Consider the following 19,743-nt stretch of genomic DNA (forward strand, 5'->3'; position numbering starts at 1 on the left):
CTGCAGAAGGGCTGTCATGTCAAAAGAAGCCCTGACAGTGTTTCTCTGTTTGTCTGCACAGAGAGGTCAAACTGCAAGCCTGTTTTGACGGGCACTCATCCGGTCAACACAACGGTGGACTATGGAGGCACCACGTCGTTCCAGTGCAAAGTGAGGAGCGACGTTAAGCCGGTCATTCAGTGGCTCAAACGCGTGGAGACAAACGAGGAGAGCCGCTACAACTCCACCATCGAGGTGGGAGACCACCGCTTCGTGGTGCTGCCCACGGGGGAGGTGTGGTCACGACCCGATGGCTCCTACCTCAACAAGCTGCTCATTACCCGCGCCAAGGAGGAGGACGCCGGCATGTACATCTGCTTAGGCGCCAACACCATGGGCTACAGCTTCCGCAGCGCCTTCCTCACTGTGCTGCCAGGTGAGGCCTGGGGAATGTCTGTTTACAGTGTTGTGCTGCCACAGCAGCAGGATGTGTTGCAGAAATACTGCAGAGTAACAAATCACCCACTTGGACAAGGATCTGTGCTATCACTTAGTATATTTTATGTGGTTGTTTATTTTTAGGGATCTGCATTAGTGCACATCACACAATAACATCAGGGAGTTTAACTGAAAAGAAAGCAAGACTACATACATGCAAAAGCAAGGTTAACAAGCATAAATATTTTGTTGTTACCTGCTTCATGTCCAGTTTTTGATATGTTTGGGACTTATCCTCCACCAAATATATAAAGAACTGTCCAATTCAGGAGGCACTGAAGCAGTCATCTTGTTTTTTAGGGCTGAGGTGTAGTTTTTTGTTTTTGTTTTTTCAGTAAACTAGCTGAAGCAAATGTATAAAGCTGTAGGCATTTAGGAGCTCAAATTAGGACTGGGCTGTCCTTAAAATTATATTCAGATATTTTTAGGCTATATTGCAACATACAGCATAATATCTCAATACTTTTAAATATCCTCGAAAGAACTGCATAAATGCTAGGACTGAACATCATTGGACTGATGCTAGGACTGATCATCACACCATTTTTTACACAATACCTTGATAGCAATATTGCAACAATATTATAGAGATGACTTCTCACAACATTTTACCTCAATGAGATTAATGATAAATAATCACTAGTAATGTAGATATAATGATTACTTGGGTAAAGGCAAGTGGAACAGTCTGGTGAGCTCAGAAAATTGCATTTTAATTTGACACAGCCTTTAAAAACCAGGAAAAGACAACACTTGTGCCAAAATATAAGATGATATATAGTCTCTTTAGACATCCCAGCCCAAACTCAAATGATTGATCCATAAACCAATTGGAAAATAATCAACAGAAAATAATCAACAGTTTTGATTTTATATGAAATATGTAAGTCAGTTTTCAAGGAAAAAAGTGTGAAAAACTTGCTGGTTTTTGCTACACAAATGTGTGGATTTTTCAGGGTTTTTTTTGTCATTTATACATCAAACATATTTTATTTGACGGTCTACTTAATATCTCATGCAGAGCTGTCAGCGTCTTACATCTCACAGTCTTCCTCTGGGCACTTTTATGACTTGTGATGATGTGATAACAGATGGTCATGTATGAGACGACTCAAAGATTAAAGCATCTTTGGGCTTTTTACTGACTAAGCGCGCAATCCAAACAAAAAAACAGCAGACTAATTGATGGTGAATATAATCCCTTGTTTTGGGCCTGAAGCACTTCACCTGTGTATTTAAACAAACTCTTGGCAGCGTTTTAAGAGCTGGAACCTTGTTTTGATTCTTATTTTGGCCCTCTTTTTCTGCAGACACGAAGCCTCCCATCACGCCCATTTTCTCACCAGCCTCCAACTCCCTCCCCTGGCCTGTCATCATTGGGATCCCAGCTGGAATAGTGTTCATCTTTGGCACCGTGCTCCTGTGGTTCTGCCAGAGCAGAAAACACTGCCCCCCTCCCAGCCCTCCAGCTGCGGCCGCACAGGTACTGCACGGCTCCCACCGGCTGCCCTACCGAGAGCGGGACAGGGGCTACGCGGCTCCGTCGTCCAGCTCCTCCAGCCCGGAGAAAGACTGCATGAGCTCCATGAACTATGAGGAGTACCTGGCACAGCAGCAGCTCCTCCTCGCCCAGGGAGGCCCAACGATCCCCCCTAAAATCTACCCGAAAATTTACACTGACATTCACACGCACACTCACTCGCACGTGGATGGAAAAGTACATCAGCATCAACACATTCATTTTCAGTGTTAGCTTCGGTGCCAAACATCTCCAGACTGCTCCAGTATCTCCGTGGGGACAATGAGCTGTGGACTGAACAGCCACATTCACCTGGCATTAAAAAATAAAAAACTGGAGATGACTGGGAAGAGTGGGAAAAACAGTGGCCAGTGATACACATCCAAACTTCCATATTTGGTGCTTATTTTTATACCTGTCAGATCCTCACACCACTAAAAGAAAAATCCATGAATCCTTGTTGTGCACTTAATACAAAAAAAAGGACTTTTGTTTTTTGCAGCATGTGAGTTTAAACGCAGCTGAAAGGTCTTCCTCAGCAGCTGAATTTGGCATTTTCCTACTTGAGGTGTAGCAGAAAATGGAGGTTGGGTTTTACCTTTCACTTATTCAGCTGTTGGAGTGCTGAGGCTCCGTGTGTTCTGCCTGGAAACGAAGATGAAAAATGGTACTCAAGATTTACAAAGGGGCCGCTTTTTTATGCTCCTACTCAGGTAGTCCTTTTGTTGTTAAAGATGCATAATGTTTAAAATGCTGACCACTATCTTTTATGTTACCTTTCTCCATCCCTCACTTTTGTCCTCTGTTATCAGTGATATAGAGTAGGCTGGGAAGTTTTTTTAAGCCTTCGTCATGGCATGCAAACCTTGCCTGAGACTGCAAGGGATGGCAGAAGTGTGTGTTCCATGTTAACTGAATTGGTCTTCGTTATATTTCTAGTTAGGTTCCCATCATCCAGTCGGTAGCATGTTTTCGGTAAACCAGCAGAGGATAACCTTCTCCAACCACAGTTTATGAAGCTGTAGTCATTTTATAATCAAGTTGAGTCACGATTATTTAATTTATTTTGCTAAAAAAATGTATCAAAAGTTTTATTTTTCAGAGTAAGGCGTTTTACATATCTATGTAATGTTATTAAAGTATACTGTTGTTGTTGTGTATAGTACATTTTCAGTACTTCGTCACCCAGTTTAATCACATTTAGTTCATGCCAATATGTAGGTATTTCTGTATGTAATTTGGTTATATTTGACAATCTTGTATGATGTACTCTGTTCAAGGCTCAAAAACTAAATCATCTAAAGTGTGATGGTTTGGTAGTTTGATTAAATGACCTTAAACAAAATTCAGTATACATGAAGATTTAACCATTTGTTCTACCAATGAATATTCTTCAAAACGTTAACGAAGGCGTAAAAAAGTAAGATTGTTGTCCTCCATGATAGCAATTCCCTGTCCTAAAACATAATGGCTGGATACAGACAGGTCAGCTTTCTTCCTTTGAGCGGGCTGAAGTGTCTGCTGAGGGTGACACAGAGGGCAGCCAGCAGAGGGACACAAGTTGCTGGAATGAATGACTGAATAGATACCATACAGACACAAGAGCAGTCTCACACAGTTCCTTTTTAGATGAGTGATGGCCCCTGCAAGACTACACCAAGTGACCAGCATCTTTCCCCCATTTAAAGTGAATCGCCTCCCCCTCTCCTCGGCCCGCACTACCACCTCATTCAACTCCAATCTAGGTAGGATTTCCTTTCACCATTTAGGAAGTGCATTGTCCTGCTCAGGGAGTGATGTGACAGGACCCTGTGATTGCTCAGGAAAGAAGGGGAGCATTGTGTCAGGTGAGCTCTTGTTGTGAGCGTTGCAGGATGGGGATGAGCTCCGGCTCCAGACAGATGAGAGGTGAGTACGTTGAACAGCTTGTGTGTTTTAAGGAGAAATTCTAAACAGAAGTACTTTTTTTAGGCTTCAAACAGGCATGTTATGTCTATATCCATAAATAATGCTTTCAATTCAAAACCCAGATGATGAAATAAACACGAAGACAGAAACTGCCCCCTAGTGGTGTATAGTCATGCACATAACAAAGGCAAAACTGTTAGAACTTGTAAATCATCTTTATTAAAGTTTTGTACAGTAGTAGAAGAACACGAACAAAGACAAACAGTGTGCTGCACATGAAAATGATCCAGAAATAAAGTCATAAAATGTACAGTATTTACAAATGAACTCAACCCTTCTGGACTTTGGTGATGAGCTCATCACAGAGTTTGGTGAGCTCTTCAGCCTCTTTTTCCTGTAAAAAAGGGAAATTAGAAACATATAAAAAAAGATGATAATTCAGACTTTATTTTTAAAGAACTCTGAAATTCACACTGTCTAATATATTAACTCACCTTTTGGTCCAGGCTCTTCTCCAGCGACTGTACCTTCAGCTGCTCCCGTCGCAGCTGTGCTTGCAGCGCAGATACCTCAGATTTATTCTTGGACCGCACCTCAGCAATTTCTCCATTTGCTCTGAAGATGAATAAATGTCAGTCAGACACTGCATGTCCTCCAATAAAAACCATTAACACAGTAAAAAGTAATGTGTCTTACTGGCTAATTTTCTCCTCAGCATGGGCTTTGAGGGTCTGGTAGCGCTGCTCCTCTTTTTTGATCCTCACCAGATAGTCCTGAGCACAAGCTTTCAGTGTCTCTTCATTCTAGGGAAAAGGCACAGAAAATTTAACTAAAACTGCCACAGCTTTTGCTAAAACACAAGACATGTCACGTGTTTTATAACAGTGTGTTATAAAGTGTATAAAGTGTTTATGTTTGCCAACCTTTTTGTAGCCCTGAACAACATCTTTGTACTTCTCCAGTCTCTTGAAAAGGTCGGCGAAGGATCTCTCCATGGTGTTCAGATCATTGGACACCTGCTCCTTCTCCAGCAGGGCCTCGTTGAGCTTCATCTGGGCCTCCTCCTTCTCCTTCTCTCGATCAGCTGATGAATACAAAGATGTTTAAAAGCCCATTTCAGTTAACCAAAACAATACTTATAACTGTGACATATGCATAATTTGTTAACTTACACATCATTTGTGCAATCATGAGCTCAAATTCTGCAATTATTTTCCTGTGTGAGAGAAAGAACGTGTCAAATGTTTGTGAAACCTTGATAGCATTGAGTTAGAATGACAAACAAATTAAACAAACAACAGCTTACCTCATTTCTTGACCATCATCAAGTAGCCTTTTGTACTTTGCACTCCACTGGTCCTCTTTTACCATTGCCTATTCGAAAGAACGCACACAAACTATTAATCAGTGTCAAAACAACAAAATGTTTTTATTTAACGGTGAGGGCCTATACATCTCTTCTTTCAAATTAAAAAAGAACATTTCTGTTAAAGGGGCACCATGTGGAAATTCACACCTAGATATTTTAATATTACGAATAACGTTTTCTTACACTTGTGCGTAGGCATACCCACAAGCGTAACAGAACAGAATCCAGGCCATCAACAAGATCTGTATAAAATGGCTTCAACCTAAACAAAGTGATGTCAAAAATATGAAAACCTTGTAACAGTTTGAAATAGGTGCTGCCATTTGTCAAGTCATTGTGTAGGACGTACTTCAGCCTGGACCCTGGCGATGGCTGCATCCATGTCCTTTTGACTGTATTTCAGCACTTCAATAATCGAATCCTCGGTTGTTGCTGGCTGTCGGAACTGTGGGACGAGGCTCTCAAGGATTGGAGCAGGCTAAATAAAAGTAACAATGTAAATAAATCTGGTTAGGAGACACAGCAAGGACATGCTGAGTATTGTTTCCAAAACAGAAGACAGACACATCCACTCATAATAGTAAGTATTAAGTTAAGCACAAGTCAATGGTGGCAGTTCAAGAGTGACTTACTGGTGCCGTAGCATCATCAAAGAGCTTGAAATCATCATTTTGTGGTCCGTTTGCAGTCTCTTTTTCTGCCATCTGTGGGGTTGCAAGCCTGAAATGAGGAGGAAAAGAAGTCAGTTGTGAAGTGGTCAAAGTGGTTACATTTGAAACAAATCTCATTTTGTTGTACACGACGTCCAAAGCGAAACAAATTCAGCTCTAACATGCAGTGACAGCAGCAATCAGACTAAGTGAAAACAGAAGTACGTCATACTGTGAAACAAAGCTAGCGGGGCGAGGGACGTGGGACATCTGAGCAGCCGGGCCACCAGACTTCTTTGGGCTCTCTCTCAGGAGGGGGTCAAATTTAAGGTACAAGGATTGTTTCCTTAATGCGGACTCCTTGAACTGCAGAATTAAGAAAACAGTAAACCATTTTAAAAAAGTTCAGGTCATGCATCAACAATGACAGAATTTAGTTGGACATAAACAATGAAAATACTTACATTGCTGGACCCAAACTGTTCAAGGTAATCGAACTGTCCATCAAAGTCATTGGCCATGACTGGAGAGAAAGATCAGTTAACATCAAAATGAGCTTACTATTCAATGACGCTTCACAAAGAATACATTCCCTCTGTACAGAATTAAGCATTTCTTCAAGAGAGAAATTCTCGGACTCTTATGAAATCACACAACAAACTCTAAAAACAACTTGACAAAATAAGAGTTATAGCCAACGTTTACTTACACACAGTTCCAGGAACAAACTCGTCATTGAATTCTAACAAAGCAGCCTCTGACTTCTGCTCAGGAAGACTCTCCACAGGTTTTTCAGCTTCAAGTTGAAATCCCTGATCAAAGGCAGCCTTGTGTTCAGCATCCTGTCAAACCACAATAAAAACATTTTTGATGAAAAACAAGTTAAATGGAAAAACATGAATTTATCAAACTGCATTACTTCTCTTACCGCTCCGGGGTTGGCTTCAGCAGCTGGGACACTCTCTCCAGTACTACTGGGGGAAAAAAGGTATACGACCTTAAAGTGAAATCAAGTGTTTGTGGCAGTGCCCCCTGCAAAAAAAGTGCTTGATACAATCAGAGAAAAGTTAACATACCATGCATGTGATACATCTTCCTCCTCCACAGGCTTGTCCATTTTCTCTTGATTGGAAGCTTCCATGCGCACCGGGCTGGATTTCTCGCTGACCTTTGGAGAGTTGTTCATGCTTGATTTTGTACCAAAGGGATTGAAGTTTGGGTCATCAAACTTGTCAAAGTCAAATGAGTAAGCTCCTTTAGGACCTTCAGTAACATCACTGGCTTCAGGCTTCACTTGGCTTTCTTGTGGTGGTTTGACATCAAACGCCGGCTTTTCTGCTTTCGATTTCAGACCAGGCGGCCTTTTGCCAAATTTCTTGGGTGGCTGTTTCTTTCTGACCTCACCCCCATCATCAAAATTGAACTCAAGTTTAACTGGTCCTTCCTTGAATGAGGCATCAGATGGCTTTGTGTCAGCAGCTGGAGCTTTGGCAGCATTAGCCAAGATTGGGGCCACTGAGGCTATGGGTTTCACCTCAGGCTGAATGGGCACCTCTTCAGGCACCTCTTGAGCCACCTCTGGCAGTTTATCAGCATGTATGGGTTTATTTTCCTGAACCCCCTCAACAGGTGGGTTATTGTGTGGCACCTTTTTCCCAAGGACAGGGGAATTCTGAATTTTAGAGCCACCGGTTTGGAAAGGATTGATGGCATCAAGGTTGTCAAAATCCAGACTGTAAGAACCCTTCGCTGGCAGTGGAGCATCTTCTACAAAACTGCCGGACACCTTGTCTTCATCGATACTTGGAGACATTTTAGCAGGTTGTTTTTCATCAGGTGTGGCAGTGTACGAATCCAATTCCTCGACCGCTGCTACCTTCACCACTGTGACCACACTGCTCTCCGTGGAGCTGATGTCAGCGGAGAGGTCAGCCAGTGAATTTTCCACAGATTGGCTGAATGGAAGCGTCTCGTCTAGTGCCGATTCTATCTTGGTTGGCTCATCAAAAGTATTCTTGGGTTCTGTGTGTTGAGGCTCAGTTTGAGGAGGGTGTGGGTTTTCAACAGCGGGTCTCGCAGGAGAAAGCATCATCTTATTAGAGCTACTGAATGGATCCATAGCTTCAAGGTTGTCAAAATCCAACTGATATCCTCCTTTGCTTTGTATTGGCATTTCATCATCAGGATAAGAGGACACTTCTGTGGAAAATTCAAGAAGACTGTCAAACATTGTTTAACATTCAAAGACACTTGAGGGAACTAAGTTTGTAAAGTTGGACAAACCACCTTGTTTGAGCTCCCCAGGCTTCTCAGCAGCATCTAGTGGCAAAGTACTGTAAAAACAAAACAGACTTGTTTTGTTGTTGATCAGTCATTTCATTTGAAGCATTTTAGAGTATAAGAAATGTTACTTACTTTGTTTTATCCAAATATAAGGACTCCATTGATTTTGTACACTCATCCACACTTGTCATCTTGGCAGACTTGCTGGGTGAAAGAATTCTTTTAGTATGAGGGTCTCTCCTCGGAGTCTGAAAGCAGACCTACACACAAGAGATTTGATCAGAATAGTAAATACTGAAAAGTAATGAAAATAATAGCCTTTTCACTGTATCTATGTCTGACAAAAGTAAGGCTACTTTGCAAATATGTGCTAGAAAGATGACTGAAAATATCCTTTATTTCAGCGTTTACCAGCATCTGCTTTTTTTCTTCTTGATAATGATCCGTCAGAAAATTGTGTAGTGCTTAATATAGGCAAAGAATCTATATAATATTTAAAAGGTATCCTGGTGCAAAAAAACAATCGATCTACCCATCTACCACTTCAGGGTAACAAGGCTAATAGCTGTGCTGTAGAAAAGGGTTTAACATGGTGACACTGTCGATACAGTGTGTGAAAGAATATCGGGGATACAATATCTAAAACAAGTGAGCGGATTCTGTACCTTGGTCCCCTTTGGCATAGCCTTGCTGGGAAGGTTTTCTGTCTGACGCAGGATGGAGGGCCTCCCGGTTGGTTGATCCAGGGCAAAAATGTCGTTAATTGAGCTGTTCTGCTTTCCTCCAGGGCAGATGCCACGATTCTCATCATTCACATCAACAGAACTCATCCTGTAAAAAGCAAAGAGACAAACTAAGTTGTAGGGCTGGAGCGAGCCAACTGCAATATGAGGGAGACATCATCCTCAAAGCTGCACCCAGCTGATAAGACACTTTTGGTCATGGGGTTTACTGATGGGTGTGAAAATGGACTGCACTGAGAAAGATGACACTCAAAGTTAACAGCACAATCAAGACATATGTGACTTTGCCACTTTACTAATGTAGTTGAATCTTGGTGTAAACGTGCATAAAATAATGTGGTTGGTATAATGAACTTTTTTTACAGGGGGGTGTTGCAGATTAAAAAGGTAGAAAGGTTTTTAAAAAATACTTAGAAAGCTGCATTTTTTTCAATGAAAATTAGATCATTGTTCAAAGATGTTGAAGCTACACAGGCAATAATGCTGTATCATAGGGCAAACTGTCAGCTAATATTTTCCTATTCCAGATGCATGTTGGTATCAAACTAGTGTATATTTGGGCTAATATGTGACAAAAAGTTGCAGCACAGCCCTGCCAACATATTTGATGAGGAACAGTGCCTCCATTACATTGTTTGTCCACCAGATGTCACTAAAAAAATGTTTATAAGTGCATATGTTCATAATTTTCATTAGTGTTTAAAGCAATACTACAAGCCAAAATAGCATTATGTCATGACTGTAAAAAATATCACAATATCTCTGATTCATCAATATAACTGATAATAGTGCCTTGAAAAACAAAAACCGGCTGTAGAGCCCAAATGTATGTACTTTGGCTAAGGTTCAAGTGGTACATATTAATATAGACACAAAATACACAGATGAATACTTTGGGGGGGCTGGTGAGTCAGCCCCAGGGTAAAAAAAAAAAAGAAAAGTACTGGGCAACCACAAGTATTTTGTCAACTGGCCAATGTCTAGTGAATATTCAAATATAACCAGTCACTCTACAGATTAACATTGTTTTATTTGGTCTAGTGAGTGAAGCAAATCTGCCATTCACGTCCTTGTTTTAACAGCATCTGGCTGGTGGCTGGTAGTCACTTTAGAGCATGGTCAGCCCCGGTCAGATTAAAACACATTGTTTGCATAAACGTTATTCATGTATCACGTGAATAATCAATTCCTGTGTTTTTCGTTCTCTGACATGACAATTAGCGAACGTCAGCTAGTTAAATTAGGCGTTTGTCATAAAAGCCACAAGGCACTTTGACACTAGACGAACATAACTAGGGCTGACAATGAAAGGACTACTTTAGCTAAGCTCACTTTTAGCTAACAGAGTTGAGAACTAACGGTAACGTTAGACCACGCAGACGTTAACAGTAAACGGAAAACAAAAATTTTCGTTGTTTTTGGTATAAACCGACAGGACTGGGAGGCGTAGACTGCTATATTATCATTCTGTATTCACCACCTACCTCAAAAAAAGTAGATGAACTTGGTCAAAATAATTACGTCCTTCGTGAAAGCATTCAACTGCCGTGTGACCGACAAGTAAAGATGTGCTACTAAACACCCCACGGCTTGCCAGGGTGAGGAGAACCGTTTGTAATTTAAAAGTCTTGAAACGTACCAATAGAATCGCTAGAAACATTCAAAGGAAACGCGCTTCCTGGTTAAGCAGCCAATCGCAATCAAGAGCGGATATGATCCAATCGACGGCTGCGCTCTGGAGCCAACTTCAGAGATATAATTACTAGCAAGATAGTTATTTCGACGACTAGCAAACTCAGCTACAGTGGTCTCACACACACCGTGCACAACAACAGCTTTTAATTGTAATCAGGACATGAGCTATTTTCACTTGTTTTCACACGGACAGTAAGTAATAACACTATGTGTAACAAAGAAATTAGCTGATAATCCAGCTGAAGACATAGACAAGCCTGGGTGCTTTGCAGCATTGAAAGCGAAAGGGGAAGTAAGGCTAGGAGAGTTCTCTCACTTGTTTACAAAGTAAAAGAAAACAAATTTAGATCTGAATAATCAAATCAAGAGACAAAAACAATAAGTGTAATACAGCTTCACTTCGGATTTAATATTGCATTTGATGTTAGACTGCTTATTTCCCCGTGAAATACGCATGGTGGTATTATTTTTCTGTGTATGTCTTTATTACTTTATGTCTTTGTAAATTGGTATGTGATCTAGCAGACATAACATGGCCTGGCTGCGAAGCAATCAAGCACAGTCTGACCAATCTTGTGTGGACAAAATATTAATCATGAACTTTTTTGATAGTTGTTGTAACCTGATATATTACAAGTTCTGGTCAATTATTGATAATCAGTATAACTTGTTTTGATTACAAATTAGTAATAAGTTGGTAAGATGTATTATTGCTCCTATATCAGCTCAAGCTCTGTCAATGTGGCACATAAAGATCACTGTTCATTACAATAGCTGTAAAATCTGATGTGCAGACTCATACAGTTTTAAAAGTATGTGAATTATCAAGGGTTAGTGGAAAATTGGGGATAATGGTGAAGTAGAAATGGATAATATTTAGTAATGTTTATATCACTGATGCTAATAACTGTAAAGAAAATGTTGAACATGACTGAGCATGTCAGATTCAGATTCCCTCATAAAGCCATGATGCAGCACACTCCGCTACAGTAGGGGGCGATAATCACATGTCACGCTGGTTCATACGCCGTCATTAAGTGACAAAGAAGAGGCAGCTCTGCCCGCCAATTTTGACGGATGTAAACAGTGCGTTCTCGGTCGTCTCTGCTATGATGAAAGTTGTTTTTACCTTTTAACGTCGAACATTTCTTTGTCAACCATGAATTCCAGTGGAAGAGGTACAGCAACCTACATCTACACATGTTGATATTTGTTCCGTGTAATATTAGCGTAGTATGCTGGCAACATGCCACAGACAGACATGGTTGCTGCCGCTAACATTTAACATGAAGGTATCTTGGCAAATTTAGCACGCTAAGCTAAGTAGCGTACGTAGTTGGATTTAGCTTACCAACATGATTTAACTAACTTTATCTGCTAAATCAATATCAATACAATGTTTTTATTTTATTTACAGGCTCTGCGGATTCATCCCAACTTGCTCCCAGGTAATGCGCCCTTAGGAGGCTTTGCGACAGCAAGTTAGACTATGTTGATAACCTGAACATCGTATACTGATGAATTCAATTTGCCTCTGCTCCTTAACGTAGCCTGAACACTTTTGTCTCAGTTAACTGTGATTTGAGATGCTTCTACTGTTTTGACTGAAGAGAACAGACAGTTAGAAAAGCTACAATGAAATAAAGAGTGTCATATCCTCGAAACGAAATGGGATCACTGACTCAATATTGTGCGGTTTACAAGTGCTTATGTTTTATATTTATATTTCCTACAGCAGTGACAGCAACTCTATCAAAGTCTTTGTGCGAGTGCGACCTCTGACCCAGGGTAGTGGGCTGACCACAGATGGAGATCAGAATCTCTGTCTCACCGTCACCTCACCCAACACCATCCGTCTGCTCTCGAAACCAGAACCGAAAACCTTCACTTATGATCATGTTGCTGACATGGACACATCTCAGGTGAGAGGACACAGTATCTTATCAACATGCAACTGACATGGGTAAAACTGTATAATGTATAATAATAATGATAATAATGATATCTGATCTTCATCTGTCATTCTTCAACAGGACTCTGTATTCTCCAGTGTGGCCAAGAATATTGTTGAGTCTTGCGTGAATGGATATAATGGTACCATATTTGCCTAGTAAGCAGTCATTCTGTTGTCTATGTAAGGTATAATATTAGGCATATATTATGGCACAATCACCCATTCAATTTCTTAATTTCTCTTCTGTAGTGGACAAACAGGCTCAGGGAAAACGTTCACCATGCTTGGTGAGAATACAATCTTTTATCCACATCGCTTCAAATTCTTTAAGATCCAGCAATGTCTTAATTGTAGTGACACTTTTTTCTCTCTTGCTAAAGGACCATCTGAGTTGGATAACTTCACAGATGAACTAAGGGGCGTCATTCCGCGAAGTTTTGAGTACATATTTTTCCTCATCAACAGAGAAGTGGAAAGGGTGAGCTTTATCATTTCATTCCATGCAGATCTTTGTTTTAAACCAATGATTATTTGTTTGTTTTCTAATGAAACTGTTGCTGTCTTTGTCTTTGTTTTTTTTTTCTCCTTTAGTCTGGCCAGTCTAAGAGTTTTCTTTGCAAATGTTCATTTATTGAGATTTACAATGAACAAATTTATGACCTCCTGGACGCGGCCTCAGCCAGCCTTTTCCTCAGGGAGAACATCAAGAAAGGTCTGTTTGTTGAGGGAGCTGTGGAGAAGTTTGTCAACTCTGCTGCTGAAGCCTACCAGGTATAAACATTTTGCTTGTTGTCACTCATAGAGGGTAATTGTACCTAGTATAATGCATAGTAACCCTCCAACTAGGTAGAAGGATAGAAGGATATTCTGATATACCTTGCAACCAGATCCATCATCATAAAGTCAAAAGATTATTTTGTGCAATATAAAGTGTGCTGTTTATTGTTTAGCTGTTGAGTTGTGTCTTGTTAGATTGCATATTGCATTAAAAGTATCTTACAGGGCAGGGGGCATCTTGAGAAATGTGCTGCTGGAGTGTACAAAATTTGTGTTTGAAACAACGTAGGTGCTGTCTACGGGCTGGCGTAATCGACGAGTGGCCTCCACCTCAATGAACCGCGAGTCCTCTCGATCACATGCCGTGTTCACCATGACTTTGGAGTCCAAGGAGTCCATCAATGAAGTAGTGAACATCCGAATGTCTCAGTTGAACCTGGTAGATCTGGCAGGGTCTGAGAGGCAGAAAGACACACACACAGAAGGCTCAAGACTCAAGGTGAAGCTACGTCCATGAATTCAGTGTCCCACTGAGATGCTAGATTTATTATTTTGGTGTTGCCAATAGCTGTTTTCTGCATTGCTTCTTTTTTAGGAGGCCAGCAGTATCAATCGCTCCCTCATGTGCCTCGGTCAGGTGATTATGGCACTGGTTGATGTGTCCAATGGGAAGAATCGCCACATCTGCTACAGAGATTCTAAACTCACCTTCTTGCTAAGGGTAAGCATTTCCTAATGCAGGATGTGGCTTCAGTGGAGAATGTCAGTTTGCTGTGTGTCTGCTTTTAGTCAAATTCAACATGTTGTTGTTATGTCTACTAAAACTGATGTTTGTTTGCGAAACAGATTGTAAAATATATATCCATACCAATTATAGTCTTTGAAACAGTTCTGATGGTGATGGTTGTAGTAAAATAGGAAGAATCAATCTTTTGTACTTGACCTTCAAGTCATTAATCCTACATTCAAAGATGCGTTTGCCCATTTTTTCAATTTGAATAGATCTTGTCACTGTAATAGTTGTTTGTCATTTTAGGACTCTCTTGGAGGAAATGCAAAGACTTACATCATTGCCAATGTGCACCCTGGTTCAAAGTGTTTCGGAGAGACGCTGTCTACCTTGCACTTTGCCCAGAGAGCCAAACTGATCAAGAACAAGGTATCAGATACAGCTCTATATTGTGTTAAAACAGGCATAAGTGATTTTGAAGGTAGAGCACTTTATCAATTCATCCATGGAACATTATTCTCTCTTGCCAGGCCGTCATCAATGAAGACACACAGGGAAATGTGAAGCAGTTACAAGCTGAGGTGAAGAAGCTGAAGGAGCAGCTTGCACAGGCACTGACTTCTCAGCCAGTGGACTATGGGAGAGATGTAGCACCAGGAGGACCTGAACTCCCCATGGGTAATGATACACAGAATAAATGTGACTCTTAACACATCCTTTTGAAAATATTCTTTAAAACCATGTGCACACTTTCAAAAGTGACTAGACTGAAGTAATAAATACAGTAAATTAAACTACTATATTACATGTAATGTAACGTGTTTTTAAACAAATGTTTTCTGGTCTTTTATATACAAGTATAAATCAGCTTTCCTCATCAGGTCCATCTGCTGAAATCCAAGACAATGTCTCATATAGAGGGAAGTTTATGTCTGCTGTGCGCCTGTGGAGGAAGCGTGATGAGGAAAAGAGGGTATGGGATTTTATTTTATTTTATTTTTTTACACCATTATCATTTATTTTGGGAAATGACCCTGACTATTCAGGGAAACTTACACTAATGTTAACCACCCTCAGATGTTACTTGAGAAGTTGGCTCTGCTTGAGGAGGCCTTGAACCAGAAAGACAAGTTCATCCATTCCAGCCGAATGATTGTCAGATTTCGAGAGGACCACATATCTCGTCTGGAGAAAAAACTGAAGGAGGGACAAGGCTTTCTGTCAGAGATGGAGTCTCAGGCTCTGATTGACCAGCTGAAAGAAGAGATAAAGATCTTGAGAGATCAGGTACAAAATACCATTTGACCACTGCCTAACCCTCTGGTGATTACTTGTTGATGACTGTATATGTCTGCATAATGTGTGGATACATATAAAGTTTAGATGTTATCCTTTCATACCATCTAAGATTGTTGCAGACCATTTTAATGACACATTTTATTTCCGTTATAATCCAAGGTAGGTATCTTCATATTTTCTTTATGAAAAGACCAATATGGTTAAATCAGATGCTCTGTATATGCCATTTTTCTTGGAATAACAACCTAAATGTTTTATCTGTTGAGCACTAATTTTCTTGAGCACTCTTCTGCCCTTTTAGGTTGAACATCACCCAAAGATGACTCGATATGCAGCAGAGAACTTCGGCCTCAGACAAGAGAACCGTCAGCTCCGTTCGCTTGAATCAGTGGTGAAAGCTGAAGAGGCTTCAGCCACAGTTGCTGCTGAGCTAGAAGAGACCTTCCAGAGGGCTGTCGAGACAGAACGACTAACAGAGGGTAGGATGATAATTGGTGTCATCAGAGGAAAGGTCAAGTAAATTTGCCATTTCCTATACCTGTGTACATATCACTAAACTCTTGTTGCTCCACAGCTCGAAAAACCTCCTCAACCTCTGTGGCTGCAGATCCTGTCTTGATGGCTACAACTGAGAAGCTGAAGGCTCAGCTGCTTCAGAAACAGTCTGACCTCACAGCTGCCTTGCAGGCCTTCGAGGAGTACAAAGAAATTACCAAGTAAGGAGGTGTTTAATAAAGGGACCCACTCTTAAAACAGATTTGCACAAGCATTTTCCAGGAAAGCTTAACAGATGTTTTAACAACAAGCCAGTTCCAAAGCTTAATGTATATGCCAAGAACATTTCCCATCCTGAAATCCAGTACAGACGATTTTAGAGCACCTTTGTGAGGACTGGTGTGCAAAGTCTTCCCACAGACACATATTTCATCAGTGACTGCTTTCTCTACAGTGCAATAAGGCAATATACATTTGGAAATGTATTGAATAAATATTTACATTTAAGAAGCTGGAATCAGAGAATTTCAACATATTTATCGCCATTGTCATGTGGATTTGTTTTGTGATCTTGTCATGCAATGCCTTTTGTTGGCTTATAAAGAAAGTTTGGCAGAGCCTAATGTGGTTTTTGGATGGTGATTTGTGTTCTAGGAAACAGATGTCTCAGCTGGAGTCTGAGAAAAGATACCTTGAAAAGTCCAACAGGCATTTGGAAAACATTTTGGAAGCCACAAACGCTTACAAAAACAAGGAAGTCTCAGAGCTGAACAGAATTCATGTTGAAACAATTAAGGTGAGCAAATTTTGTGTTTGTATTCAGATCACTGTGAGGCAAACCATAAGCTCTGTTTATTCAGTGTGCTTTTGTTGTCCTGCAGATCTCACCCTAACAAGCATTGTGAAAAATCATTCTCTTGTATCCTCATATCTCTTCTACCAGATTCTCACCACGCCCACCAAAGCATACAACCTGCGATCTCGTTTCGTGCCTCTCTCAAGCCCCGAGCACCTGAATGGAACAGACGGTGACAGAGACGATATTTGGGACGAGGAGCCTCCTTCAGACATGACTGAGATGGCCTTGACTGAGGAACTGCGTCAAGTGCAGGTTCAGAAACATGGGTTATGTCTTCAATATGTGCAGAAGAATGGCATGAAGACTTCTCATTGTCTCATACTTTCTCTTATTTCTCATCAGGATCAAGCTAGTCGTGTCCAGACACAGCTGAACGAAGAGGAGCTAAAGAGCAGCAAGCTGTTACAGCAAATTGCAAAACTTGAGGAGCAGATTACTTTGATGTCACAAGAGTCTGATCTCAAGGATGAGGTAATTTTTTTTGCAGTTGCATGTATAGTAAGTAATTAAGATGTAAGAATAAAGGCTAAAATGTGCTTTGATTTATCTGTTTTCCTCATTATTCTTGATGCAGCAACTTTGCACTGAGCGAGCTAACAAGAACAGGGATCAGCTCAGACTGCAAGAAACTGTCAATGAGTTGCAACAAAGCCTTCAGTCTGAACAGCAGGCAGCAGAAGGTAACATTCAGATTTTTCTCTTGTGTTGTACCCACCTGCGTGGACTTTTGCTTGTGTTGAACTTGGAGGTTTCTGTTATCTAAAGGTAGAGAAAAGAGTTCTGTGTTCAACTCTTTCTTTCCCTTCCCTTCAGTGCTGAGAAGTGAGATCCGTGATCTCCGCCTGGTGCTGCAGTCGTCCGATAAGGAGCTGGCCACTGTGAAGAGCGAGCTAAGTAAGGGCCAGAGCGAACAGCAGAGAGAGATGAGCCAGCTCTCCAACAGTCTGATCAGCACACAACTCCAGCTTGACAAAGTCCAGTAAGCATAAGTCAACCCCCTCTGCACTGTGGCTCTTCTTGATCTGATGTGTTCATGTGCCCACAACTGCTGTCATGTCTTCATCCTAGGCTGGAGTGGGAGCAGCTTCTGGAGCAGCATCGGACTCTGCAGGATTCATTTGACCATCTTCAAGCGGAGGCCAAGTTTGAGGCCGATCAGGCAAGACAGCAGCTGCAGGATGGGCAGCAGAAGATTGATGAACTGAAAGCACAGCTCATGGTTAGTGAACTCATCAACTTGATTAATTGTAGGCTGTAACTGTCTATATTTTCTAATCTTATATGTTTTGGCTTCTGTTATAGGAATTGAATAATTCTCTGCAGTCTGAGAAAGAGCATACAAACACCCTCATCTCCCAATTAAGAGAAAACAAAGAAAGTACATCAAAGTGAGTTTTACCAGTCTACGTGTCCAGTTTTAAACATGTAAAATAATGTTTGTATGCATTTGAGTGACCGTGGTCTATGCCCTCAGAGAACTTATTGAAACTGTGGAGCAGAATACACAGCTTTGGAAACAAGTCTCAGACCTGACAGGGCTCAACCAACAACAGGTGAGTCCTAAGATGGGTGTCTGCAGTTCCTTAATTGTTTTAGGTTTAAGTTTATTATGACTAACAAGTCATTGAATACTCTTGCAAATTCTTAAGTGCCACAAGCATACACAAATACAGATATTTAAACGTCCCACTGAACTTTTAATACTAGTGCTTACCTTGTGGCAAAAGGGGTTAACAATTAACACGACTCACTGTAATAACCATATTCGTGCATATATCCTACCTCTGCACGGGACCACATATATACTACATCATTGCTGTGCTTTAATAAGGTGTGTTTTGATGTGTTTTAAAATTATCTTGAAGGTCTTAAAAAGCATTACATTTGAGTCTGTGATACCTGTGGACACCCTGTAAGAACAATATGCATATTTGAAAGTTTTATATATTTTTGTATTTAGTAGTTGCAGCTCAGTCCATCAGCCTGATTGTCTGATTTTTGTTTTTATGAAGGCATCAAAAATTGTTGATCTTGAGCAAAATCTCAAATCGGCAAGTGAAACAATAAAAGGCTTGGAGCTGAAGACTGAACAGGACAAGGTAAGCCTGTGTGAATAATTTTCTCGTTTAGAATTTCTTTGAAAACAATTTCAGTGTGTCGGCTACCCTCCTGAATCCCACCTGTGTATTTTTTGACAGGATGTTGTCCTAGATCTAATGAATCAAACCAGAGTCCTCCGCTGTGAGCAGAGCCAGAAGGACGAGACCATTACCCACCTGTCCGAAGACATCAAAGACATCACAGTACTTCAGTCCTCCTTTTTCACCCAGTATTTGTCCTAAATAGTTTCATTCTTTTTCATAGTATGTATTTCATTGCTCTTCCAGGCCAAGTACAATACTGCCAGTCTTGAAAGGGAAGATTTCAGGGAACAAAAGTCTAAGATGCAGGCAGAAATCTGTGAGCTGAAAGAAACTTTAGACAGATGTGTAGCATCCAACAAAATAGAGGTAAGTTTGACAATAAATGTGGATTTTTGTAGATGTAATTCATGTTCTGACCAGTTTTTTGTAGACAACAGGAAATTAGACTAATTAGCAAAGCTATAATACATGTGTGTGTGTCTGTCCTCAGGTCGAGGTGCTGCAGGAAGAGATTGTTTATGCCACTGAGGAGGTTGAGCGACTCACTAAGGTCTTAGATGAGCAGAACATCCTTCTTCAGTCATCTCAAGAACAAACAGCAAAGAAGGACATCATAATACAGAATCTACAGCAGAAGGTGAAGTTGTTTCTTTATCAACCCAACACGGAGTAAGAAATAGACCAATATCTTTTTGAAATTCCTAAATGCCAAGGCTCTCCTTTTGCAACAGGTGCAACAACAGCAAGAAGCTGTTGAAAGGACTGTCAGAAATGGAAGTTTGAAACCGCTTGTTGAGCTGACAGTCACACCTAAATCATTACCTCGGGTATGCCTTGTCTG

The 19,743-nt window shown here is 40.8% G+C and overlaps 3 protein-coding genes across 5 annotated transcripts in view; 2 read left to right on the forward strand and 1 right to left on the reverse strand.

Annotated features, from left to right (window-relative positions):
* The window catches only part of LOC119004786 (fibroblast growth factor receptor-like 1), a 28,656-nt gene extending 25,205 nt beyond the window's left edge, over window positions 1–3,451 (forward strand). The window contains exons 6-7 of the mRNA XM_037071992.1: window positions 62–415; window positions 1,788–3,451. Of these exons, the coding sequence (XP_036927887.1) occupies window positions 62–415; window positions 1,788–2,230 (797 nt within the window). The 3' untranslated portion in view covers window positions 2,231–3,451. The remainder of the gene's footprint in view (window positions 1–61; window positions 416–1,787) is intronic.
* Window positions 3,452–4,098: 647 nt separating this feature from the next.
* On the reverse strand, window positions 4,099–10,591 carry tacc3 (transforming, acidic coiled-coil containing protein 3). 2 transcript variants are annotated; one of them, XM_037071990.1, is made up of 17 exons: window positions 10,434–10,591; window positions 8,872–9,037; window positions 8,339–8,466; window positions 8,210–8,256; window positions 7,000–8,122; window positions 6,852–6,894; window positions 6,633–6,765; window positions 6,388–6,446; window positions 6,156–6,289; window positions 5,906–5,993; window positions 5,623–5,751; window positions 5,211–5,278; window positions 5,077–5,120; window positions 4,828–4,988; window positions 4,601–4,707; window positions 4,399–4,519; window positions 4,099–4,298 (listed from the first exon to the last, which is right to left on the reverse strand). In XM_037071990.1, the coding sequence occupies exons 2-17, from the start codon at window positions 9,034–9,036 to the stop codon at window positions 4,233–4,235; spliced, it is 2,616 nt and encodes an 871-aa protein (XP_036927885.1). In that variant the 5' UTR covers window position 9,037; window positions 10,434–10,591; the 3' UTR covers window positions 4,099–4,232. The 2 variants fall into 2 exon arrangements, with proteins under 2 accessions (XP_036927885.1, XP_036927884.1); XM_037071989.1 differs by having other exon boundaries at window positions 6,852–6,897.
* A 1,093-nt stretch (window positions 10,592–11,684) lies between these two features.
* The window catches only part of kif15 (kinesin family member 15), a 10,902-nt gene continuing 2,843 nt past the window's right edge, over window positions 11,685–19,743 (forward strand). The window contains exons 1-28 of one of the 2 annotated variants that reach the window (XM_037072694.1): window positions 11,685–11,822; window positions 12,062–12,092; window positions 12,383–12,566; window positions 12,678–12,754; window positions 12,848–12,885; window positions 12,979–13,076; window positions 13,190–13,369; window positions 13,665–13,874; window positions 13,971–14,096; window positions 14,412–14,534; window positions 14,636–14,783; window positions 14,987–15,078; window positions 15,183–15,392; window positions 15,706–15,883; window positions 15,979–16,120; window positions 16,554–16,695; window positions 16,843–17,010; window positions 17,101–17,229; window positions 17,333–17,438; window positions 17,572–17,737; window positions 17,827–17,977; window positions 18,061–18,146; window positions 18,233–18,311; window positions 18,771–18,857; window positions 18,957–19,061; window positions 19,146–19,268; window positions 19,393–19,539; window positions 19,634–19,729. In XM_037072694.1, the coding sequence (XP_036928589.1) occupies window positions 11,804–11,822; window positions 12,062–12,092; window positions 12,383–12,566; window positions 12,678–12,754; window positions 12,848–12,885; window positions 12,979–13,076; window positions 13,190–13,369; window positions 13,665–13,874; window positions 13,971–14,096; window positions 14,412–14,534; window positions 14,636–14,783; window positions 14,987–15,078; window positions 15,183–15,392; window positions 15,706–15,883; window positions 15,979–16,120; window positions 16,554–16,695; window positions 16,843–17,010; window positions 17,101–17,229; window positions 17,333–17,438; window positions 17,572–17,737; window positions 17,827–17,977; window positions 18,061–18,146; window positions 18,233–18,311; window positions 18,771–18,857; window positions 18,957–19,061; window positions 19,146–19,268; window positions 19,393–19,539; window positions 19,634–19,729 (3,441 nt within the window). In that variant the 5' untranslated portion in view covers window positions 11,685–11,803. Of the gene's footprint in view, window positions 11,823–12,061; window positions 12,093–12,379; window positions 12,567–12,677; window positions 12,755–12,847; window positions 12,886–12,978; window positions 13,077–13,189; window positions 13,370–13,664; window positions 13,875–13,970; window positions 14,097–14,411; window positions 14,535–14,635; window positions 14,784–14,986; window positions 15,079–15,182; window positions 15,393–15,705; window positions 15,884–15,978; window positions 16,121–16,553; window positions 16,696–16,842; window positions 17,011–17,100; window positions 17,230–17,332; window positions 17,439–17,571; window positions 17,738–17,826; window positions 17,978–18,060; window positions 18,147–18,232; window positions 18,312–18,770; window positions 18,858–18,956; window positions 19,062–19,145; window positions 19,269–19,392; window positions 19,540–19,633; window positions 19,730–19,743 lie in introns of both variants that reach the window. The other variant, XM_037072693.1, reaches the window with a different exon arrangement.

This window comes from Acanthopagrus latus, chromosome 16 (assembly GCF_904848185.1).
Source record: "Acanthopagrus latus isolate v.2019 chromosome 16, fAcaLat1.1, whole genome shotgun sequence".
NCBI lineage: Eukaryota > Metazoa > Chordata > Actinopteri > Spariformes > Sparidae > Acanthopagrus > Acanthopagrus latus.

What these genes read in the sequence shown, in the direction of transcription:
- tacc3 (XM_037071989.1), bottom strand. Translation starts at nt 9,036, where the DNA reads ATGAGTTCTGTTGATGTGAATGATGAGAATCGTGGCATCTGCCCTGGA. An exon ending in CTGAAGCCAACCCCGGAGCG is followed by an intron (nt 6,766 to 6,851) that starts GTAAGAGAAGTA and finishes GTGGTTTGACAG; the next exon opens with GATGCTGAACACAAGGCTGC. An exon ending in TTGATGATGCTACGGCACCA is followed by an intron (nt 5,752 to 5,905) that starts GTAAGTCACTCT and finishes ACTTTTATTTAG; the next exon opens with CCTGCTCCAATCCTTGAGAG.